General features: G+C 51.5%; 1 protein-coding gene and 1 long non-coding RNA gene across 2 annotated transcripts; one reads left to right on the top strand and one right to left on the bottom strand.

Moving 5' to 3' along the window:
• Window positions 1-190: 190 nt before the first annotated feature.
• Window positions 191-24,335, bottom strand: IGFBP5 (insulin like growth factor binding protein 5). Its single transcript, XM_005442948.3, has 4 exons — window positions 23,293-24,335; window positions 5,248-5,474; window positions 4,961-5,080; window positions 191-4,543 (listed from the first exon to the last, which is right to left on the bottom strand). The coding sequence occupies exons 1-4, from the start codon at window positions 23,621-23,623 to the stop codon at window positions 4,412-4,414; spliced, it is 810 nt and encodes a 269-aa protein (XP_005443005.3). The 5' UTR covers window positions 23,624-24,335; the 3' UTR covers window positions 191-4,411.
• On the top strand, window positions 22,602-24,581 carry LOC129736631 (uncharacterized). Its single transcript, XR_008733537.1, has 2 exons — window positions 22,602-23,209; window positions 24,329-24,581. It is a non-coding gene; the product is annotated as an uncharacterized LOC129736631 (long non-coding RNA).
• The last annotated feature ends 599 nt before the right edge of the window (window positions 24,582-25,180 follow it).

Raw genomic sequence — 25,180 nt, 5'->3', positions numbered from 1 at the left:
GATTGTTCCAGTATCAAAATCTCTCCTAAACCATTGCCACCATGCTACTCCATGCCCTGTACCTTCCTCAGCACCCCTGTGGAGCTGGCTGATCCCCCCAGGGGTGCAGCGCAGCTGGCCAGAGGATGCTTGGGGCCGGAGCAGCTCACTGGCAGGCCCTGGCACACAGATGCTCCATGAGGGTCAGGCACAAGCTAACTGAATGCATAACTTTATTAAATAAATGCTTTGTCATGAGAAAAGACAAAGATCAAAGAGTAACATAAATTATAAGTTGAATAAATAGTATACAGCAATCTTCACTTTTTAATAAAATGTGAGATTTTTTTTAAGTACAAAATGCTAAACAGAGCATTAAGCTCTTCTTCCATTGTCAGTTTTTCACAAACTGTTTTGTTTTTTTTTCCCCACCAGTAAGATTATGAGTATTTCTTGTTTACTGAAAAAAAAACCCAAAACAATAAAAACAAAACAAAATGAAACAACAGAGCTACCGTATGTATGTAAAGCTATAAAAAGCTACCGTAAAATGTGTAGTGAGTATTGCTTAAAGATAAAAACCAGGCAGGAAACTCGGAATCTGGTGTGTTTTATCAACTGTGTTACAATGGTGGGTAACGTGCATGGTGATGTCTGTCCCAGTGGCAGTGGCGGGGGGCTGGCGGGGCTGGGGAGGGGGGCACAGTCGGCAGGGCTCCTAGCCAGGGCCAGGATAGCAGTCTGGAAGCAAGGTGAACTGTCAGTCGTTAAATATACAATGCTCCGTTCGGGAAAAAAATAAATCATCATCAACAACAAAAACTCCAACAGCAAAAAAGAGATTTCATGGGGAAGGGGGAGAAAAAGAGAAGGGGGAGAGAGCAGAGAAATAGTGCAAAATGCTCTTGTACTAGTGGTTTTCAAAGTCCACTGCAGTACAGACAAGGGGTAGCCCAGCTGCTGAGTGCCACTCCCCAGGGAGATGTGGCGGAAGGGCTGTCCTGACCCCTGCGCCATCCTTGTCCTCTCCTTCCCAGCTTGCATCCTGGATACTGACACAGCTTTGATGCAAGTACTGTGGCCAGAGACCCCCAGGCCTCACACCTCCCCTTGATGCATGAATCACCAGCATCGCCCCATGTGCCTCAACCCCCCACCTTCCCCAGCTCCCACATCTGCCCCTTTTGGTTTTCCCACCCTAAATGGAAAGAAGTGCTGCTGGGTGCTGAAAATGGGAGCACCTCGTCACTGCCACTCCAGGAGGTGGCCAACACCTCCTGAAGCTGCTCTCACCCCCAGCCTGACTCAGGCTCTAACCCCGGTCCTAAATATTAGTGCAGCCTGCAAACAGCCTCGTCCTGCCGGGGATCTGTGAGGGAGTGGGCAGCCAGGGGGTTGCTCGGTGCCCCATCCCGGGAGCCAAGCTGGTCTGTGGGGTGAGGGTGGTGCAACCCCCTCCTTGCATCCTCCTCCCCCCAGGTTGGTGGGGACAGGACAGGCAGTGCCACCCCACCACTGGATGCGTAGGGGGAGGGGAGGCTGTGTGGGATGAATTTTGGTGCTCTGGTCTCCCAGGGCCATGGCTGAAACTCGCTTTGTAGGGAAAGGTTGGGGATGCCCCCTGTGTCCCCCTCCCAGTATCATCATGGTGGCCATGTCATGAAACCATCACTGGGCCCTGTGAGCAGACCCTCACCGTGCAAAAGCATCAGCCCCGAAAGGCAAGGTCCATGGGGAGCTGCTGTCCCTCTGCCCACTCCCATCCTGCCCTGGTAGCATGTCTCTTTTCCCTGCAGCCAAAGGCTTTCAAGTTTTGGGAAGTTAAACAACAAAATAAACAACAAACAAAAAAGCAAGAAATAGGAAGAGAGAAGAAGGGAAGGGTCTTGGGGAAGGTGGTACTGGCCTATAACAGGAGGTTTTGCACAGGGATTGGCAAGTGGCGGAGACGGGAACAGTGTCGACAATGGCGACCAGTGGCCCCTGGGGTTAGCATGAGCGCCTCTCCTCCTGCCTCTGCACCCCATTCTTCACCTTCACCACACCATTAACCCACCACCCTGGTCAAACTGACCCTGCCCCATCAGCCCTGCAAAGCCCAGAGGGGTCCCTCCCTTGGCCCCAGCACACACCATGCTCCCCTTCAGCAACATGGGGGTCACCCTGCTCCAGCATTTTTTTTTTTTGTGGGGCAGATCTGCATTTGGTGGCACCCTCTGTTCTTTTCAGTAAGGAAAGAAGCCTTGTCCCCAGTTCCAAACATGCTCCACTGGGTCTCTGTGGAAGTCCATTGGCAAAACTTTCCCCCACCCTAACTCCGAGGGAAATAATGGCAGGGTGTCCAGTCCTGCCCTCGATCAGGGTAAGTGTCCCGGTGGGAGGCTATGAGGGTGCCCAATCAGTGATGAAAAGGAGCCTCCGCCAGACCCCCTTGGCATCGAATTCCCCTTGTCTCATCTCGCTGGCAGGGACCTGGTGGTGCTGTGGACCCCCTTTCCTCTCTGTCCAAGTCCGGGATGCTCAACAGGGCTTTGGGGGTGCAGAAACCTTCCCCCGGAGATCAGCTGTGTCCTTTGGCCAGCACCAGCTGCCAGCTCCAGCCATGGAAGTGGGCTGCGGTCCCTGGTGGGTGCATGTTTGCCCACTGGGACCACAGCACTCAGACCCCACAGCTCGCTTTCCTTCCTTCCCTTTGTTGCAGGATCTCCTCCTCCCAGTGCCAACATCGCGGAGACCCTTGTCATGAGGAAGCAAGAGGCAACAGTCCCAAAATTGAATGTAAAAATTTAAAACAACAAAATAAGTCGGGAAGGCAGCTGAGGTCTGTTCCAGCATGCCTGATGCAGTGGATCTCCATGGTGCAGTGGCTGCTGTCAATCAACAAGGAGCTGGGTCCCAGGTTAAAGGTGAAGGCCCATCACAGGATTTTGCTGCAAGGTGGTGGGAATCAGCCGTGGCAATATGAGTAGTATCCTCAATGCAAAAGAATGGAGACCGGCATTTTTCTACCCACAGGGAAGGCTATAAACCAGCCTTAACAAAAATCCAAGATAAAGCAAAGTGTAGGTTTCTTTGTTTGGTTTTTTGGTGGTTTTTCTTTTTTTTTCCCTGGAGCAAACCACTTTTTGGCTGTGAAAGAAAAAAAAACGAACAAAAAATCTCCATAGTTGGTCTTCCTTGTGGTGCTGAAGGGTGGGAAGAGTTTTGGCCCCGATCCCCCTGTCCTCACGTAGGGATGCTTCAGTCTGGATGCTGATGGAATATCTGTAGAGTTGGCTCAGATGCAGCCCTTGGCATTGGCTGGGCCCTGATCCTGCAGGCACCGATGCTCCTCCATAACCCTGCTCCTGTTAGTCCAGCAGGTTATTATTATTTTTTGGGAAGGGGCAGTATCTCTCCCCCTGATTACACTTAAGCCTTCCAGACTGCAGGTGTTGAAGCAAAGTTTTGCAAGGAGAAAAAGCCACATCCGTGCACACACATGCTTGCACATGTGCACACAGGTGACAAATGCTTCCACACCTGGACGGATAACGGTCAAAGTTGTGCTTGTCCAAAAAGATTTATGACCTTCCATTCAAGAGGAACCAGATGGAGAAAGACATCTTTCCTTTTAGGATGATTTCCTTTTGAAGTCCATGGATATTTTTTGGGGGTATTCATGCTGTTGCAGGAGCTGTGTTTCCCTGCCTATCTCATCTCCAGACATGAGGCCAGCAGTCCCACACCTCCTCCTGACATGTCAAAGTCTGCCTGAATCTGGGGTGGTTGTTTGAGATGGAAATCAAATTGACTTGAGTGAGTGCCAGTGATGTGGGGAGAAGACTCCAGGGCACCACAGTGAGGAGGGGGAACAGTGGTGGCTGCAAGGTTTTATCTCAAGACCCTTTAGAAAACAACTAGCTAACCACCCCCCCCGCCCCCCCCCCCCCAAAAAAAAAAAAAAATTAACCTGCCCAAAACCCGTACTGGAAAATCACCAACTTGGAGAGCTTCCTACATTGGGGTGGCCTCTGCTTGTGGCAGGGGGGCGTGGGCAGTGTTGGGGAGAGGCGCAGGATGGTGGAGCGGCTGCAGCTGGTTTATTCTGGCTCTGTCCTTTCCTTGCTGAGTCCTTGTTGTCATGAGGCTGCTGTAGATTCCGAGTCCTCAGTTTCTTCAGGGTTTGTTTTTTTCTTTCTTTTTCTTTTCTTTTTGTGTTCTTTTCTTTTCTCTTCTTTTCTTTGCTCTTCTTTTCTTTTCCTTTCTTTACTCCTTTCTTTCCCTTTCTCTTTTTTCCCTTTTCCTTCCTTTCTCTTTTTTCTTTTCCTTTCTTTCTTTCTTCTTACATGAGATGAAAGGAATCGGAGTCCCGGGGCACAGGGAGGTGCAGAGGGGAGGGTGAAAGGGAGCCTGGGTAGGTAGTGATGGGGTGGAGGGAGGGGATGCAATTTCACTCCACGTTGCTGCTGTCGAATGCATGGCACTGCAGGTCTCCACTCAGGTAGTCAGTCCCTGGCAGCTTCATGCCGTATTTGTCCACACACCAACACAACCCACGCTTCCGGCCTCGGGAGGGCTTGCACTGGGGAGACATGCAAGGGCAGATATCAAGAGCTGGCCACCAGACGCCGTGCGGCTCCCTCACACTGGGGATCAGGATCAGCCATGCACTTTGCCCCTTTCACCCCAGCAATGCAATTCCCTGGGTAGGACTTAGCTCCTGGTCTCTGCTTTCAGCACATCTCCATCCCCGCTGGTACCCCAGCCTCGGGTTCTCTGACTTTTCCTCCCTCACCAGCTCCTCTCAGGAAGATGCTCACTTCAGGAGGGATGGCACTTGAACCCATCAGCAAGGCCACCCACCACCGCATGTGCCTGGAGATGCTCACAGCAACCTACCCACCAGCTCATCAGAGGAAAAATCTCCATCCTTCCCATCCAGGGCAGTGGCAGAGAAAAGCCTCCCTGGGTGGGGAGCATCCCTCCACAGGGCTCTTACCTGCTTCCTCTTGTAGAACCCCTTTCGGTCGCAGTTGGGGAGGTGGACAGCACGGGGGACCATCCGCTGGCTGCTCTTGAGCTCCTGCAGAGATGCCTCCATGTGCCTGCGGCAGGGGCCCTGCAAGCAGGGAGAAGATGGAGTGTGAGAAGGGGAGCACCTCACAGCTGCAAATGCCCCCAGGTCTCCTGCTCCTTCTCCACCAGCACCCGCTCCCTAGGGGGCCAAAGCCCTCCCACAGCCCCCTGCCCATGGGAGCCCCACAGAGGGAAGGTGAAGGCACCCACGAGCTCAAACTCTTGCCGGAGCTCAGGGATGACGACGCGGGGGTGTGCTGTGTTCTCGGCCATGCCCACAAACTTGGCCAGGGTCAGCTTCTTCCGGCGGTCCTTCTTCAGGGCCTCAGCTTTGAGCTCGGAGAGGCGCCCATGCTTGGGCCGGTAGGCCTTGGGTGGGTAGGTTTCCTCTGTCATTTCTGACGTGGTTGGCTCCTCATGCTCTCGGGACTCCCGTTCTGGAAGACAAGGGGTACCAAACCATCAGGTCTCCATGAGCTGACTGGGGCTTGCTTTTGCGTAGAAAGCCTCCTGCCTGACCCCAGAAGACATCTTTGCAACAGACAGGATGGGAACAAATGACCAAAGAAATCCCTTTCCCAGCTGCTGCTACAGCTCTGGCTTTATCCCACTGTGTGGGACTTGACATGGATTTTGTGTGACCCTCAAGCTCAGGATAGGAAGGTGTACAGAGGAGTTGGGGGTCTAGCATGGACTCCTACATACAAAGCCATCATCAATGCAGTGTGTCAGTGGAAAAAGCCTGGTAGGAGGGTTATCCCATACCCAGAAAGGACCAGATGACACACAAAATGTGGCAGAGAAGCCCCTCTTTAGCCATGGTGAGAGGATTAAGTGACAAATTCACACCCTAACCTGCCTTGCAGTTGCAAGAATAAAAGCCAGGGATGCTCAAAGATGAGACAACTCCAGAGTTAAGGTCAATCACATAGCAAAGCCATCATGCAGCTGGGCAGACACTTCAGCAGCAATGCCAAAGACGTGGCTGACAAGTGCTGGGATCTCCAGGGTCCTCAGCTTGCAGCCCCAAGCTCATGGGACTGAACCAGCCCCCATCCACTGGCACGCACCAAGCAGCCAGCAAAGCCCAGGGTAACACTGCCAAGTGGTGCTCCTGACTGTAGCTGCAACCGATGGTACCAATGGCAAAAGAGAGCATGTTTAGGTTCTGTCCACAGCAGTTGCCTTCCCATAGACCCCCCAGATCGCCCCAGCATGACCTGTGCCAGCAGGATGCAGTCAGGAGCCCTGTGCAGTTATATATAGGAGCAATCTGGTGACTATCTAAACTTAGATGACTTGTGACATTTAGTACAGCCACCAGAGTGAAAAAGGGTTATTTCTGGACTAAATTTGAATAGAGTTTAAAGCTTCTGAGGCCCTCAGTCTCCCAGCCCCTGGTTCCCAGCAGCCCTGTGCCGATACCAGCTTTGTGCTGAGGCTGATGGATGAGCAGGGGAAGGAAAAGCGTCAGACCAGCTGAAATCCCTCCCTGCATGGTGTCTCCCATGACTTCGATGCCGGTGAACCTGGCTCATCCCCTCCTGCAGCCCTATAGTGAAGACAGCAGGACACCAGTTTTACCCCTCCTTGCAACATCACTGCTGGGACAAAATTAAAAAGCTCAGCATGAAAATAAGAGTGGATAACCTGCCCCCAACAAGGCAACAGGAGTCACCCTGCAGGCCAGCAGCTCCCTGGAGCCCAGGTGCAGCCCCAGGGGGGAGGAGGGAGCCTCTGCCCCACTGGGCTGCCCAGGGGTGCCTGGGGGACACCCAGCAAGGGGTGACAGATGCACTTCTCAGCAGCAGAAGGCAGCACCAGTCAGTCACACACAGCCCAGCCAGAGGTCTTGGAGGTGGCCCAGGGAACAAGTTGGTCACTGGGCCCACAAACCTGCCATGGCTACTGGTCTCTTCATCCTCCTTGCCAAAGTGAATCTGCCTTCTCCCAGCAAAACTGAAGAGTTTTCCATAGCCACTTATTTATTAAAGCAGCCCCTTTTTTTTCTCTTTCCGAAAGAACAGCACTGGATCAGCATCCCAGACTCAGCGGCCTCCTAACTGCCCATGGCAACATAAGTGACCCCATGCACCATCCTCAGGGCTCACACTTCTCCCTAGGACAGCATCCTCTTGCCGTTTTGCCCCATGCTTGGGTTCTGTTTCTTGCTGCAGGACTCAAAGGCCCCCACAGGTTGGGGGGTCCTCTATTATACGGGGATGATGGACAAGGAATAGGGAAAAGACTAATTAAATTGGGAATGATCTTGTCCCCCACTAAATGACACTGTACAAGGTGTAGTAGAAGAGCATCCTTTGCCACAAAATGTTGCAGCAATCTAAGGTCTGACAGGAGACAGGACGAATCCGCTGTGACTAAGCCCTTCCACAGCAATGAAACACACTGTCATCTGTTCCAGGAATCACCTCCAGCACCCACTGCCAGGGCATCTCCCTGGGCTGCCCTATGGTGATTAAGGGCAGGGGAGGATTCACACTGGTGCAGGCAACCCTGCAATAACACAAGAGGGGCACAGCTCATTACCTCTGCAATAACAAATAAGAGAGGCACAACTACCTGGGTAAATCTAAAATAACAAACAAATGGGACAAGGCAGTGAGGACTCAGTCAGAAAAAACAGCACAGGGTGTCCAGTTCCCAGTTCTCACACTGCAATGGGTGTTTGCAGCAGCTCATCCTGCTCGTATGGTCAGCAGCTTCCTGCAAGCTGCCAGCAAGCCAAAGCGAGCTGGGGACTAACGTGGAGCCCTTTCAGCAGGGAAGATGGGAGCCACAGGAGCCCGGTGCTCTGCAGAGGGAGCTGAGGGCTGGCATGCACCAAAAGCTGCCTAGCTCCCAGTCCAAGTTCAATGCTTCCTGCAGGGCTAAAAAAGTACCTGGAACTGACACCCTTCACCCTCCCTGGCACACATGGGCCACCCCTCAAGTAGCAATACAACAAGGGATGGCTGTGGTGGGACTTCTCCATCTGCTGCTCAGCAGTGGTGTTTAGTTTGGGGGTTTATTTCCCAGTGAGAACCCTGTGGATGCATTGGAGAGATCCCTTTCTTCCACGTTCTGAATTTTTTTACAGCCCAATTTCCTTCAGCAACAAGGCTGAAGCAGTCCCTGCTCATGCACCTAACTATGTTCCCTAATTTGATATTAACAAGCTAGTTTTGACAAACTGAAGGGCAGAGGTCTCTGACACACAAACTCCTGACAAGCTCTGGGCAGGTGGTAAGAGACCTTCCCAGTGCCAACAGGAGAGGGAAAGGCAGAGCTGGGGCTGGCAGCACCCGTGCAGTCCCCCCCCCCAAGCCCCTTCACCTCCTGGCTGGCTCATCCACGTCAACCTGCAGCTGCTCACTGCAGCTGGGACCAGACACCCACATCAGCATCCCCAGAGCCCCTGCACCCGCCTGCCCATCCTCACCCACCACCTCATTCATTAACCTCCGTCTGACACCCTGGGCTGGCTTGTGGCAGACAGCACTGGCACCGCTGTGCCTCTGCTCCCAAGGAGACGCTGGCAGAAGCAATGCCCAGTTTTCCTGAATGAGCCCTAATTATGCCTGTCTGAGACTCAGGAAGAAGGCTGGAGTTCCTCCTCCCTTGCTGTCAGGATCTGGCCTGCTGCACGGCCCCTTCCCGCACACTTCCATCTGCCTTGCCAACCCGGCGACTGGGTTTCAGGCAGGCGGCTGTTTGCAGAGGCAGAGCGTGCTACACCTCAGTGTTTCAGCTGCAGGCACAAGGCATAGGCAGGAAGGCCCTGCTCACCATCTCTGCAGCTGGGGAACAGTGGGAAGCAGGAGGTGGGTGGCTCTCAGATCTCTATCCCTTCTCCCCGCTCCTCAGTAGGAGGTGACCTCCAAAAGGAGATCCCAGGCTTACTGACCATGCAGAAGAATGACAATGCTGGCCAAGCTGAGGATGCCTGGCTAGCCTGGAGATGCAGCCTGGGTGTAGCTGCCTCAAGGGGATGTTGACCCTACAGCCAAAGCAGGAGACTGAACTCAACTCAGAGCCACTCCATGGCTTTGTGTCTGGTCTGACGCTGTGGTGCCCATGGAAGACCCAGGGAAAGATGAGCAAGCATCTGGAGATGTTCCTGACACAGGTCAGGCCAGAAGGACTGCGCTGTTTATGTCCTAATCCACGCAGCTTCCATGAGCCCTGGGAGGCAAAAAATACCCACAGCAGAGCATAGGCTATCCTTTGCCCTGGGGCTGAGGGCACAGAGCCCTCTCCCTGCTGTGGGCTGGCCACAGGGAGCTCCCTAGTAGAAGCCATTTCCAACCCTTTCACCCTGCCCCTACAGAAGGGACTTGGAGTACCAAAATACCAGGCAGTTTTTGGGAAGCTGCAAATTGCTCCTGTCTGGCTGCCTGCTGCCATCCTCAACAGATACCACCCAGAGCAGCCCATGCACCTTCCTGCACCTGGGCCAAAACCCAGCTGGGTTCTTCTGTGCTTCAGATGTTTTGGACACGTGTGAAGTCCCCACAGGGTGTGTGTGTGTGTGTGTTCACATGTGGGTGCAGGGCGTGTGGGAACACCACCTCCCTGCCTGCTGACATTAGAGAGCAGAGCAGGAAGCTTTTTCCAAATAGCTAGGAGGCTTGAATTTTTGTAACATATTTTCATCAGTTTCTGGCAGAAAGGTAGGAAAAGTATCTATTGACTGCTGCTGCTAATGATCCGTGCTCATTGTATCCACAGCCCACTGCTAGAGGACTTGCTGTTCCATCCAAAAACTCCCAAAAAAGCCACGTGCATCTAAGAAGGAAAAGCACAACCACAGCAGAACCTTGCTAAACAGCCCTCTTGATTATCATGATTACTATTTACAGCATGAGCATTAACATAATACACCACTTAAGCAGGAAGGTGTTGGAGGAAGATTTAACGGGAATCTCATTTAAACCTCTAGCACAGGAACAACAGCAACTGTCACTGGTAGAGACCTTGAGAAGTTGCCCAGTCCTTCCTCTGGCCCCAAACTTGGCCATCTCTCTTCAGAGGTGCTCATTACAAGATGGAAATTAAGGCTTGTATTACCCAGGGCTGAAACATCGCTGGTTCCACAGCAGCGTCTCCCACTGAACAGTGTGCTGCAACAGTGCACAATGTCTGTGCTCTCCACTGGAGGAGGATCTACCCCCAGAATGAAGTACCACCTCCCAGTATGCCCATGAAGGGAATATCTTCAGCTGCAGGACTTCAGGAGTGACCCCCTCCACCCTGCTTTTCCAGTGGGCTCCCTGTGATTTTGGGCCCCGGTGGCAGCTATCTTTGGAGTACCCCAGTTTCTGTCCCATCACTGCTTACAAGATGGTATTTTCCAAATCTTGCTGCCTGATTTCTGACACTTTGGCTTTCTTTTTTTGGGGAGGCACATTTTGGGATAAGATACCTAGGCAGCTGGTGCTGGTCATGGAGAAAAGGGAAAAAAATTACGGGAGAGGTTGGGGAGGGATTTTTTCTGCAGTTCCCATCAATCGGGACCCAGAAGTGCTAATCAGAGCCAGATCCGGACACTCCTTCCAAGCTTTACCCATAAAAAGAGCTACCCAGCACAAACAGCTGCAGACTCCCTATCTACGGCAGCTCCATTATCTGCCCAGCCCCACGCTGGCTGCTTACATCTTCATGCTGGACTTTACACTCACATGCAGGCAAAGGCAATGATTGCTGAAATCAATGTTTGTCTCCTTCCCTGTACCGGCTGGAGGGATGTGATCCTCCCATTTCTCCTTCCTCCCACTCCTTTACAGTACTGGTTCTTGCTGGAAAATGTAAAGCAGCTTCCCTGGGCTCTCTGTGGCTAGGAGAGGATAAACATCGGTGCTGGCCCTGAATACAACTTTTGCACTTCCAAATCATGTTAGAGTTGTACCTATTTTCCTTCAGATGGGGTCTTATACAGGAAGTCTATGCTCGGGTCCCTGGCTGGTAAAATCCCCCATTGTGCCTTTCCCCCAGCTGCCCTCCCCACTTGTCCCCACTCCAAAGGAGGTGACATGCCTGATCTATGCTGAAACCTCCTGGAATGAGCAGACAAGTTCCTCTCCAGCCTGGACTTGCACCTTTGACGATGACAGGAAAATAAAAATCCCTCCCTCCTGATCAGCACACAGGAACAGCCACTGTGTATGCAGTCTTGAAATGCAGGCAGGGAAGGGATAATGCAGATGGGGAAGGGATGCAGAGCAAGAAGGGTCATCTCATCTCGCACCCTTTGGCAGCTGGAAAGTGCAACTGAGCAAAAGCATTCCTGAGATCTCTGGGGGCTGCCTGGATTAGCCCATACAGAAGGGAGCTTTCACTGCCCTAATGAAGACCAGCTCATTAAGGTTCCCATCACAGGCACAACCCCAGCAGCATGGTGGCAAATGACTCCCAGCCCTGCGTGCAGCCCCGCAGGGGTGGGCAGTGGAGCCAGCTCAGGCGTTATGCCTGGGGTTGGGGTCACTGCTCCGGACCACCGCCCCGGTGAAGTCAGGCATCAGATCCAGGCGGCCATCCAGCCTGAGGCCGTCTGGCATCCACTGGAGGAGGAGCAGCCAGGGCTGGGGATGCAGGCTCCAGCCGGTCCCTCTGCTAGACCAGGGCATTGACTGCTGGAGAGCCAGCTGCAATGTGCCTTGGACTTTTGATGAACTTTTGTGCTTTGGTGGGGACTTGGCAGCAGGCCGGCATGGCCAGTCTGGTGGGAACTGTCAAGGGAGCACACTGGTGATGCTCACAGGTGATGAGAGACTGGGAGGAGACACCACACACTAAAAAGGACAGAAAAAGAGCAGCCCTCCTTGGACTGCCACCCTACCTTCCCCAAGTCTTAGCAATGTACAACAGGCATTTATGACAGATCTTGTCAACTAATGCCCGTCCACTAACACAGAGGTGTTAGGGCTTCGCTGGCTGGCTAAACTCCAAGTCCAAGTCACTGCATTGACACTGCACCCTCCAAATTTTGACCAGCCCCATCATCTGGCTTGGATGCTGATTTTAGGGTGGAACAATGCATCTCGGGGGGCTCCAGTCTCTCCTCCTGTGACTCCAATAGTCACACTTAGGCCTCCAAAGGACTGAAGTTAATAAAGGTAAATCCCACCACCTCTTCAGTGCTGGTCCTCTCACAGCCTGTGATGCAGCTCTCTTGGGTGGCAGTTTTACAGGCACAGGAGCAGTGGTAAGAAAAACCAGACCCTATTTCCTTCACTGGGAATTAGGTACTCCAACAGCTGCCAGAAGCAGCAAATCACTTTTGTGATTTGCAGAGTGTGGAAGGAAGTCTTTAGCAGTCTAAGCATTGTCAAAGCACCCATAGAAACGCCCATTCTGCCCCACCATGCCCAGTCCCCTACCAAAGACATATGACCAGAGTCCAAATAGTCCATGGCCCAAAAGCCATACAAGCTTTTGGAAGAGAGCTCTGGGGTATTCCAATGCCTTATATCCCTGTTACAGCATGATAAAAGTTGCTGGAACCTTATTCTCTTGTCTCAGAGATACCCTTTAAGAGAAGGATAAGTATCAGTAGGACCAAGCTCAGAGAACAGATGGAAAAGCGGCCACAGGGCTGGAAGGACTCAGCCTTAGGTTAAGGCTTATCTCCATTTTATTAAGCCAAGAGCTGGGAGAATGCATGGGAACAGCTCAGGAATATCTGGAAAGCCTCAGAGAGCAGGGATGGATGGCAGAGGGATGTGCTATACTGTGTCTTTTTTTTTTTTTAAAGTTACTGTTTGGGCTTTGCTGAACTACCCTGGAAGACCAGTTCTTTCTCAGGAGATTACTGTCTCCTCAGCAGAAACCTGTGTATGTAGATTGTGCTGCATCAGCCAGGGCTCACTTACAGAGCGTGAATATCAGGTGCTTGGGATGCCCCCAGGTTCACAGAGGATTCATGGGAAAGGGAGATCATCATCCTGATGACCTTGGTGTCCTCATACAGAGCTGGATGGGGGAGAAATGCGGCTCAGCATGTGGGAAAGGAGCTCTCAAGGGAACCAGTTCATGTTTTGGTCTGCTCTGAAAGCACAGGGCCTATCTGTAGGAACAGATCTCTGGGTCAGCACCACTTCTCCACAGTGCCAGCAAGTGCCACGGAGGTGGAGAGGTACAGCTATGGGAACTGGAAATGTAAAGAAGGATCTGTGTTGCTGTGTGCCAAATGATACTTCCCTGAGCTGCCCTTCCTTGCTGCAGCCACAAAATAAAACTCCCTGGGAGCAACTCTTTAGAGCAAGGAGAAAAGCAGGTTTAGATATGGGGAGCTCCATGATGTAAGGGCCTTCCCTACACGTTGCTAGCTGTTAGTTCAGCAGACTACAAGGATCCATGCTGTTCTGGAAGACCCAAGCTTGGGCACTAGCTAGTGGGCTGGGCTGTTCTCGCCTGGTATGTACAAGCAAGGATTTGGGCTCACTGAGAGGTGCTGCCTTTGATCTACCTCTTTCTCTCCAGAGAGCTCCCAGATCAGGCTACAATCAGTTCTCAATACAGGCTTGGGAATTTGCAATGTATATACAAGACACACCAAGTCCAGGTGAGAGTCTGGGTCAACAGGCAGCATGGACAGAGACTTTGGATTCACAGTGACAACCATTTCTGTGCAAGAGAGAACCCAAAATGTCTAACCAGTAAATAGTAGGGAAATCTTCCAGTTTCTCCCTCTGGTAAGATGATGAACAAACATCCGTACATTTCAATTAAATGATGCCATTGTGCACCATCTTGCAAAATTGCAGGCACCCTGTTTCTAGATAGCTGCTTGTATCAGCCTGACCTTTCCTGAACAAAGTTATCTTCCAGGGAACTGAACTGGCAAGTGGAGGGGAAGGAATTATTTCAGAATGAGATTTACATCAAGAAGCTCCTGTTGCTGAGGCACTGATGATAGGAAGATAAAACATATTTCCTTCACATCATCTGGAGACTGCAGATGTTCCTCATTCCATATGCTGAAACTGCAGAAGAAGCTGAGAGCTGAATTGAAGAATGACCCAGAGAAATCTAAATAAACCAGCTTTCAACATCATAGTGACCAAGGCATATTTTTCCTTCCTGGAAAGGATGAAATCATTCAGTCTTTCTTAGTCTTGCATCTCTTCCAACAAATCCACCCTAGTGGCAGATTCCATTGGTTGTAATAAAGGCGGCAAAAACCCCGCCAGGCTGCCAAGGAACTAAGAGCAGAAAAGAGCAAAGAAGGAAAACTCAGGGAAGGCCTAAGAAAAGCCATTAAGATTTATGCTAAACTCTTTGGTCTGCTTACGGATGAAGGTGGGTTTTGCCTTTTGATCAGGGTTTTGAACCTGATTTAGTCTCATATTGAGAAGAAGCTTTTAACAAATGGACTGCTGGAACTGAATCTGAACACTACTCCCACTGGAGGCTGGCTGGTGGTCTCCATCAAAAGATCCATCCCCACTTAGGTTATTGAGGGCATCCACCAGCCTCAACAGCAGCCAGTAACCAGAAAGGCCACGAAAACCAAACCCTTTGCTTGACCCAAAAAGAGGTGAAGGCCTATCAGGTGGAGTCTGGAGATGCACCTGTGTCAGGTGCTACATGAGAACTAGTCTAACACCACAAGTATTTCAGGTGTGCAGCTGTGATTACAACCTCCAGCCTAGCCTGGATTAATTTCTAGGCCTTAGGCCCGACTTCACAGCTCTGCCCTAAACCAGATGGAAAATATCTGTGAGATCACCCATTGCTCATCTCTGTGTCAGCACCAGATGACACGTTGTTACGTGTACCGTCCAACCTGACTTTTACAAGCTCCAAGCAACGAAATCTCCACCTCTGCCCTCAGGACTCCCTTCTACTTTCTTAATAGCTCCTTCTATCAGAAAGCCTTCGCCTGGAGTAGACCTAGCTATTATTTAATCTCTCAGTCCACTTAAGTTGTACCACAAAAAAGTAACAGGTTTGATGTTCACGTTCTGACAATATTGATAAGCAGAAACTTGCCCAGGCTTGATCCTGAATGGGTAACTCTTGCCTTTCCTAGCCATTTCCCTCCCTGCACTGCATACATTAACCAATTCCCTTTGGTCCAACACAACACAAAAAATGCTTTTCAATGTTACAAAAATATCATGGGTCCCTTGATGGAGCAAAGGGTACAGACCTCCATTTTGGGGTCTGAAACTCCAAGAAAGAGAACTGATCACTCTTTGCCACAGGTCCAGAGCCCTTCTGCAATGATAAAAACCCTCTTGCACTTCGTTGTTTTCCCTGCGACCTCAAGCCACCTCTGCTGTTACAAAACCAAATAACTGAAGACTGAAATGGTTATGAAACAATGTGGTAAAACGTCACCCATTTCTGCTATTGCTTCAGGAAACTTTGCATTTAGACATTATTAAAATATATTAACATATATGCGGCTGTGGCAGCACCGTAATTGACTGATGGACAGATATAAGACATGCTGCCCCTTCCTAATAAAGCTTCTTCTTTTCCAGCATCTCCTTTAAATTAAAAAGTGAAAGCCAGGTTCCATAGCTATTCATTGGCTTATTTAATTAGTAGATTTGCATCATCAGTCCAATGCATAACAACCGATTCCTTAAGCATGAATAATAAATAGGTCTGTTGATTCAATTGTCTCCTAAGGATGAATCCCATCTGAATTTGGAAAAAGAAAATATTTCTACTGGTTTTCTACTAAAAGAATTATTACTGTTGGCCAACTTTGCCTTCAAAGTTATCACTAAGATACATTGCCTCCCCTGGTTAGCTAGGGGATTACTTCCTTAAGTATCTGTCAGGATTACCTTCTTGCCCTTAAATAGCAACCAGACCAGTTACCTCCATCAACATAACAATTACCTCCATCAGTCAGCCAGCTGTATCCATCCAACAAGCAAACAAACTAAACTGCAATAACAGCCCTCAAGGCAGGCAGCTGCTAAGAGCTTTCCAATTCTACCAAGCCAACACTGTCTTCAGCTTTGGCCTCACAGTCCTTTGAGGACTGAGGCTGCTGACTCCCACAGAGGGGATTACGTGCCTGAAAGCCTATGATGCCCTGAGCCAAGAGGAAAGGTGCTCAGCATCTTGCAGGATCAACCCCTGACAAGGTAATAGGGAACGATGTGCCAGTTTGCTGTAGGAGGTATTGATCTCCCATTCCCGCATTCTGCATGAAAGAGGCAGTACCACTGGGGTGGAGGGTTGGGAAAAAATTTTCATAGGAATAATAGGAAAAATAGGGGTCTGGAGAATGATGGCAATCATGAGAGCAATGCTTTATGCATACACACATAAGAAATGCCCACTGACTCCATGGGCATAAATTTAAGATGCCTCCTCAAGGTTTAGCCTGTTGACCAGAATCTTTCTCCAGCCAGGGAAGGTTTGGACCTTCCTGCAGGCATAGGGTAAGACAGGTGTGGTCTCCCAGCCAGAAGCTGATGGTTAAAAGATGTGGGCTGATGGGCAGTTAGCACACGTCCTGGAAACATCATAAGTAGACAGGAGACCCACCAAAACATGCTGGAAAATGGCTTTCTTGAGAGCAAATTTGCCTGCATCAGAGCACTGAGAGTCCCAAAATTCTGCTAATACATTATGCTGGCTTCTGCTGGGATTAACTGTGAGCTGTGGATTGACATAAACAGTCAGGGGTCCCCTCAGATCACTAGCATCAAAGAGCCACCTCAAAAACAGTATCTTGCTGAGAGTTGTCTTGGCTACACAGCTGAAGGAATAGGGAGTGTCTTGTGGGGGCTGAGTGGCGAGGGGATGGGGGACGTCACTCCTTCATCACCAGATGTGACATGACCCTTCCAGGATGGGCTGAGGCATCAAGCATGACCCATGCCCAGTGACCTCGGACAGGCAGCCCCGGGGCCCAGGAGCGCTGGCACAGCTGCCACCCTGCTCTGTGACCCACTGGCAGCCTGCACATCACCTTGGGGTGACCCAGTGTGGAGACCTTTGCTAAATGGACCTGGCGGGCCCACATCTTAGGGGATCCCAGCATGGGGGGCCAGATATCCCTCTCCTCCTTGCCAGCAGAGCCTCCTCACGCTTTTGGCTACACCTGTCCTGAGGATAAACAGATAATATCTTTTTGCCTGTAAAAAATCTCCTTACAAATGACTAGGTGGTTATTATGCTGGCTGCCAGTGAGTTCACCCAGGCCAAACTCTTTGGATCATTTTTGACCTCTGCATGAACCATGTCTTCAGGTCCTGCTGCTTCCTCCTCCTCAATGCTGGAGGTTGTTTCTCCTGCTCTCAGCTTGCCACATCTCAGCAAACTTGCCATCTTTTCCCAATTCAGTTCTTCTTTCCTGCTTTCCCAAAGGCCAGCTGTGGCTGCCTGGGCAAAGAGAAGTTTATAGGGTCTCAGCGCCCTCAGTGGCCCCAGTACCATCTCCTCCACCAATGCTACCAGGCACCACTGCCCCCCCCACATGTCCTCCAGACCTGGCATGGGGCTGGAGCTGGACTTGCTGCCCTCTGCAAGCTGCAACCTATCCGCACTTTCACTGGGATATCTCTTGGGGTATTTAACTAATGTAGATCTAGTCTATCCAGAAAACACAACCCACCTCCAAGCAAGGGGGTTGAGTTCAGATCCACACAGCTGGCTGGGAGGAGTATCTTGGGTCTATCTCCTTCCTTGCTTCCCGTTGTTTGATATGCTCACCTGCTGCATCTCATTTCTCAGCCCTCAGTGGGAGGATAGGGTAGGCCAGTCTGCACGCCAATATCTGATCTTGTTGGCAAAATACCGATGTGCCAGTCATAAGCAGAACCACTGCACCTAAGAGAGGTTTGTGTGTGCTGCCTGGAAACCATTCTGCTGCAGAGACAAAAATGTGTGTGTGTGTGCGCGCACACACATTAAATGTTCGCGCGGGTGTGCATGGGCATGTGAACACAGGTACATGTGTGCGTACCTTCACTTGCATATCTTTCCTGTGCATATTAGCCCTACTGCTCTGCAGCCCACATCGAGGGGCGCATGTGTTGCAGCCAAATTCTCCATTTATGTCTGACATTGAACTTGCACTACTAAGTGCTTGGTAAAAAAACAGGCAGGATTTGCTGTGCCATGGGCCCTTTTATCTACCCTGTAACTTAGCATGGGTGAAACGAGCAGCAACTGTTCTTAGTCACTTGCTTTGCTGAGCAGAGGAGAACAAGCCCCAGAGGGGCTGAGGTTCCTGCCTTCCTTCCCAGACTGCTCCCAGGCTTTCCAGTTTGGGTGAAGAACGCTGGGAACTGCCAGTGCTGTAACAACTCCAGCAGCTGCTCCTGCATCTGCAACGTTTTCTGACCCAGCATGAGTAAAACTTCCAGTGGACGTTAGGAGGAAGCAGAGCACCATGCTCTGTGCGAGGCAGCACCCGCTTGCTGCATCTCCTCCTCTCCTTCCTCCCCAGCTGCCGCGACACACGTGTGCCAAACTGTGCGACAAAAGAACCCGGGGGCTCTCTTGAAGCTGGCACAAAATGCACTGAGGCTCTCCTACCCCCTTCTTCCGAGCCTGAGGGGACACCTCACCCTGCATTCATGCAAATGCTTCCGGTCGCACACAACTCTGCTCACGCTGCTGACGCTGACCTGCCAAAACCGTGACGGTCAATTGGGCACAGGATGCTGGTGCTTAAATATTGACGCGAGAGGAAACGCAGCCTTTCTGCAGCATCCCCCAGGTTTGTGGAAGCTCTCATTTAAGGCCAGCCTCTGTTCTCTGCTGCAGCAGTGCCGGCTCTGGAGGGGTGCCCTTCGTTCACCTGGAGGGGGTCCAGGCTGACAGTGCTGTGTGGGAGCTTGGGACCAGCTCTATCACTCATGCACGCACGCACACACAGAGCCACGTCTTTTCTCCAGTGAACTCTGCTGGCACCCGACAGGAATTTCATTTGGATCAACTACTTAATATTCTCCCTCCTTCCTTAGAAACCAGGCTGCTGAAAAATCTTTCCAGCCAAGGCCCCTCCTTTCCTGTTTGAACCACCCCATCCCTCCCTCCCCCGTACACACACACACCACAGAAACCCAGCTCTCTTGCTGGCATCTGATAGATTTCACCCTCGTTTTTTTAAAAAAATATATAGTTATTACTGTTGAAACTTCAGATCAAAAGAGAAATGGAGATTTTCCTGTTCCAGATCTGAGGCTTTGCAGGCCTGTTGCTACTAGCTTTTTGCCTTGACTGCTCAAGAGCTGCTTTACACAAAGAACCTGCTGCTTGCACCAGCCGGGTCCCTCCCTGAGCGACACATGTTCACAAGCCAGTGTGTCCCAAGTGCCCTGCTCCCACGACCCCTGCCCTAACCCTCACCCTTACCCTGGACCTCATCATGGGGCTGCCCACCTGTCCCATCGCTTGCCCCTGAAACCCCACATGCCTGAACAGGGAGCAGAAGAGCACAGGAAGGAGAAAAATGGTGGTGGGGAATATGTCAGAGAGGGATAAAGGACTGCACCGAACACAAGCTGCAGGAAACTTGGGCTCTGCAGCACTCCTCCTCCGCCTACTTCCAGCTGACGCAGCAAAGACGATTTTCTTAGGGCTAATACTATAACACGTCCCCCCGTCCCCCCCCTTTCCCCTCCTGGTTATCGTTGGCTCACGGTTTCGCAAGGAAACTTGCCAAGTCTTGCTCGCTTTCTAGAAAGAGAGCAGGAATGAGAAAGGAGAAGGAAATATTTGACAACCTTTGTTTTTCCATGAGCCTTTCTAGGGCAGCAGGCTCCAATCTGTACCCTTCGCTCCCCAGTGCTCAGCCTGACCCTGCTGTCTCAGCAGGAGGAAGTCTGGCGGGAGCACGGGGGAGAAAAATGGAAAGACGTGGTGCAGTTCAAAGGAAACCTAAACAAAACAGAGAAAACCCAGAATCCTGCAGCCTGTGCCATAAATGAAGCTCATTCATGTTTTTTTACCAGGAACAGTCAATTACAGCAGTGATGTTTGGCTTTCGGTAAAGGACAGTGTCTGACTGTTGTGCCAGGAAGGACTACAGGGACTGTCCTGTCAGTACCTACACATCCATCTACTTAAAATGAGCCTTACCAAAGCCCTTTAATCCCACACTTGCTTTCATTTCTAACTTCTCAGCAAACCAGGAGCACACTCTGCCCAGTAGCTCCAGCATTTCCCAGTACCACTGTGCCCAGCTTCCAGAAGAGGAAACTGAGGCACGGTACCCAGGAGCATCTTGTCCCCAGGCAAAACATCTGGTCTACAGGAGAGCCAAGCCTGGCCTCCCAGGCTTGGGTTCTTGCAATACCACTTGTTGCATCTCCACATCGACTATAAGGAGGAAAGCATCTGCGATTTTAAACTTGGCCAGCGCAAGAGCAGAAATAGATGGAAATGCAGTTTGATCTAGTCCTCGCCGCTGTCACATAGTTTATTTTGCAGAGTGCCGATTCTTTCCCAGTGGTTCGCAGCTCAGGGCCAATTTTGGTCATTGATAGATGGGAGGGCCAGGCCAGCTTCCCCAGCTCACGGTCCCTGCACTGCTGGCCAAACTGGCAGAGGCCAGAAAGTTCAAGTCAAACTTCATTTCTTTCCTTGCCCCGTTGCTTAGAAACACGCCTATGAAAATATACTTTGTTCTCACATGCTACCAGTTGAATGCCAAGAGTTTTTCCCTTCTCCCATCCTCAGGAATTCCTGATTTATTTTTTATTTCTTTTTTGCAATCTCACATATCTCAAGAGGAGCCTGCCTGTCTCCTGTGACTTCTCGCAGCAGCCTTTCCGATCCAGGCTCATCTCCTGGCTGTGAACAAAACCCGTCAAAAAGAGCCCCCTGTGGCACTTGGGGAGTCCAAACTGGAAGTGCAGGTAGTGCCAGGGGGTTGGTTTTGCAACAGACCTGCAACGTCTTTCCTGTCCCTCTCCTTCTCAATTCAGTAGGTGTTCCCCATCCCAAGAAAACCAAAAGCACTGATATTACAAAGGGACTGGCCAAAGTTTTCATGCAAAGCACCTGTTAAAGGACCAGTTTCCCTGGGAAGAGCGAGGCAGGTGGAACAAAAGGACATTCACAATTGGAGCCAAGTGCCAAAGCTTTTTCGGGTGCCTTCTGTCTGCATGGTGCACCCTCGCCACAGGCCCAAGGATTGGCCCCACTCTCTCAGCCACTGTTGGGTTTCAGCTGCATAGCTTTGCCTTCCTGACCACACCACCTGCCCCGGCCGTGCACACATACACACGCAGAGTAAATAAACACTGAGCATGATGAGCTCTGGGATGCTTCACATAGCTCGTCTGCCAGTGGGTTATTGCCCAGCTTCCTAGGCTCCACGGCAGGAATGCTGCTCCTGGCTTCGCCCTGCACTCCCCACACAGGTCCCCTCCCAGCCCTCACCCCCTGAAGCTCCCCTTCAGAAAACCAAGCTCAGCTTTGCTGTTTCTGGCAGATTTTAAGGGAGTTTGGACATTCGTTGTCATTTGAGGGAGGGGGGAACTTATACACAGAATTTGGTTTTGCTCTGAAGGATGGAGCATAGCAACACAACCACTGCCTGCAAGCAGCGAAGGGGAAAAAAATAAAAGCATCAAGATTTATTAGGTGCTAGAAAGGAGAAACGGATTCCCATTGTGTGGGTATAAGCAGAAGCTTGCTAACTTTCATGGACCAAAAAAAGTGGGGGGCATGTTTCTGGGTTTTTTTTGCCAAGTGATTGCCCAGTCCCCCAGACTGGCAGACACCCTCCCCTTCACGCCATGGCAGAAATACAGATGTAATTGGAGAAGTATAGGGAAAGTATCCTTGCACAAGCTACAGGATCCAGAAACGAGAGTTAAGCATGTGCCAAAGTGAAGGAGCGCTTTCTTTCGTGCTTTTGTCACGTGCAAGGTGCAAACATTTCAGAAGCTTGTCTTTGCACTGGTGCTACCATGCCAGCCTTCATGCTTGCTTTTAACCTATTCTTTCAGATTATTAGCAATACAATCATTATTTTTTGCAATTGTAAATTCCCTGTCCCTAACGCACCTGCTCTCTTCACCTCCCTGCACTAAAACCCATTGCCCAACAAAGAAGTCCAGCAGCAGGCAGCCAGGAGGGGCAGGCTGCAACGATGGCAAGGAGAAAGCGGGAGGCTGAGCAACAAACCTGGGGATAGCTGAGGATTTTGGGAATGGGGCAGATGGTTGCAAGGAGGTGCCCTGCCGTCCCCTGCGTCTCAAGCTGCAGAGGTCAGCTTGGGCCCCAGAGCAAGGTGGAGGATATGGTGAAAGAAAGGGGTCAGGGAGAGCGTGAAGACGGAGATGCAGGAAAGATGTAAAGGATGCAACTGGGGAAGGACTGGGATGCAGCTGTGACTAAGAAGGTGCAGCTGTGACTCAGAAGGTGCATCTGGGAGGTGGGGGAAGAAAAGGTTTCCACTGTGTATGGGACAATCCAGAGGTGATGATGGAAGGGGGGGTGGGGGAGGCTGTGAGATGATGCAACAGGCGGTTGGCCTAAGGCATGGATGGAAAGAAGGATGAGAAAAGTGGCAGGGGGCATGGAAGAACAGCTAGGGGGTTGGAAGAGTACCCGCAAAGGTGGAAAAGCAACTAGGGGGTGGAAGAGCAGCTGGAAAGGCGGAAACGTAGCTGGAAAGGGGATGGCAAAGCAGCCAGGGGAAGTGGTAGTGGTGAAGCACCTGAAAAAGATGGAAAAGCAACCAAGGGCTTGGAAAAGATGTTGGTGGAGGGGGTGTGGAGGGGAAGGAACAGGGAAATAGCTGGAAAGATGGAAAAGCAGCCGGGGTGCATATACGTGTGTGTGAGAGAGAAAAATCATGCAAAAGGATGTAAAAGTAGCCAGAAAGATCGAAAAGCAGCTGCTGGTGGTGGAGACGAATGGAAGAGCAGCAGAGAAGGCAAAAGAGCACACGGCGGGGGAGGGGGGATGGAAGAGCAGCTGGGGAGGGTGGGGATGGAAAAGCAGCCGGGAAGACAGAGAAGCAAGTAGGGGCATGGAAGAGCACCTGGGAAGATGGAAAAGAGGCTGGAAGGATGGGAAAGCAGCCGGGGAGGGCAGGGAAGAGCAGCCAGTGGGAGGGAGTAGAAAAGCAAGCGGCAAGATGGAAAGGCAGCCGGAAAGGAGGAAAAGCAAGCGGAGGGGCATGGAAGAGCACCCGGAAAGAGGGAAAATGCGGCCGGGAGACGGTGGCGGGCTGGAAAAAGTAGGCGCAAAGATGGAAGAGGCGCCGGCAAAGCGGAAAAGCGTGAGGGAAAGATGAGGATGGGAGAAGCTGGGGTCACTCACCGGCCTTGGCTTGCTCGCGGTAGCTCTTCTCGCTGAGGCAGACGGCGGTGCCGTGGAGCAGGGCGTGCAGCGGCTTCTCCTCGCCCTGGCGCGGGAGGCAGCGCAGCCCGCGGGCGCAGCGCTCGGTGTAGACGCCGCAGGGCTGCCCGGCGGGCAGGGCGCAGGTGAGGCAGCAGCCGCAGCCGGGCTCCTTCACCAGCTCGCAGCCCAGCGGCGGCGGCGGGCAGAGCGACAGCGCCTTGCCGTCGCAGGGCTCGCACTGCACGAAGGAGCCCAGGCACCGCGACAGCCCCGGGCAGGCGCCCAGCAGCACCAGGAGCCGCAGCAGCATCGCGGCGGGGATGCTGCGGGACGGGGCGCGGGGGGCTGCCGCCGGCGGGGCGGGGGGGGGCGGGCGGGCTGCGCTTGTTTTCCGCTTGCCCCTTCGGGGGCAAAAAAAAAAAAAAAAAGAAAAAAAAAAAGAAAGAAAAATCAAAAAGGAAAAGGGGCGGAGAGCGCAGCTCCTGTTTGCAGACGCCCCACTCTGGGGTTTATTCTCGGGGTGCGAGACCCTCCTGCTTTTCTTTTGGCTTTGGGAGAGGGGGAGCGTCTAGGTTTGCTTTTTGGCTTTTTTGATTTTTTGTTGTTGTTGTTATTTGCTTTTGCTTTTTCTCGCCTCGAAAGGGGGAATTCTCGCTGCGATCCGCGGGAGCGCAAAAAGAGAGGGGGAGGGAAGGAGGGGGGAAAGGGAGAAAAGCCTGCAGGGGTTGCACAGCCTACAGGTTGCAGGGGGAGGCGTGGGGAGCAGGGGGGTTCGGGGAGGTGGGACGGCGATTTCACACACACGCGCGCACGTACACACACACACACACACACTTCCCAAAGGGCTGGGAGGAGGCAGGTTGAGAAGGGAGCAAAGTTCCTTGAAAACCAGTGTCCTGCTATTAATGCATCAAAGCAGTCAAGACGGGGGGTAAAAAAAAAAACAACACAAAAAACACCGCAGGAGAAGGAAGAGGGGATGCAAAGCTCCCCTTCCCCCTATCTTCTTCTGCAGGAGGAGAAAAAGTCTCTCCCGACGCAGTGAGCTGCTGTGAAGCTTGGAATGAAGCAAAGCTGTGTTTCGATCGGCTCTGTTCAACCCTCCCGCTTTCCTCTTCCAAGATTTGCAAAGGCAAAAAAAGCGGAAAAAAATAAAAAACCCGCCAAAAAAAGTCAAAAAAGAAATAAAAGAAAAAAGGAGAAGTTTTCGGCAAAGTTGGAGTGTTTTGTTGCAAAGTCTGCAGAGGAGCGGTATAAAACAGGGGGAAGGGGAAAAAAAAAAAAAAAAAGAAAAGAGAGGAAAAAAAAATCCACTTTGTAGATCTCCCAACACTTTTCCCCTGGAGAAGTTTCTAAAGAGACTGAATACTGCAGAACAGGCTGTCTTTTAAATAGACTGCCTCTGGCTGCCTGCCAGCCCCTAGCTGCAATTTGAGATCCCAATGACACCTCAGCTTGACTAGGTGCCAGCAGCCAGGGCCCTATCAGTGCGCACTCGAGGCGGTGGGGGTTGGGTGCACAGCTTCTGACTTCTGGGCTTCAAACCCCGGGTAGTGATCAAGTATAATATTATGAGGAGAGACAAGGGGAGGAGGAGGGGGATGGGGAGAGGGAAGTTCAGATCTTCATGGTTTAAGAAAAAAAAAGAAAAAAAAAAAGGGGTGGGGGAAAAAGTGGTTGCAATTGGGTTGCACGGAGCCTGGGCTGCAGGCAGCCTGGGAGGGAAAGGTTAGGGCTCTGTCTCAGTTTGGGGAGGAAAGGGAGGATTGAGTTAGCAGGGCCTGATCCTGCATGCTGTACCCTGTGATGGTGGTGCAGGGACCCCCATCGGCTGCCTGGGTAGCTGGCGAGCTGGGGACTCTCAGAG

The sequence above is a fragment of the Falco cherrug genome, chromosome 8 (genome assembly GCF_023634085.1).
Source record: "Falco cherrug isolate bFalChe1 chromosome 8, bFalChe1.pri, whole genome shotgun sequence".
Lineage (NCBI taxonomy): Eukaryota > Metazoa > Chordata > Aves > Falconiformes > Falconidae > Falco > Falco cherrug.
Note: the sequence above shows the minus strand (reverse complement) of the source record. Positions and strands in the feature narration are given on the sequence as shown.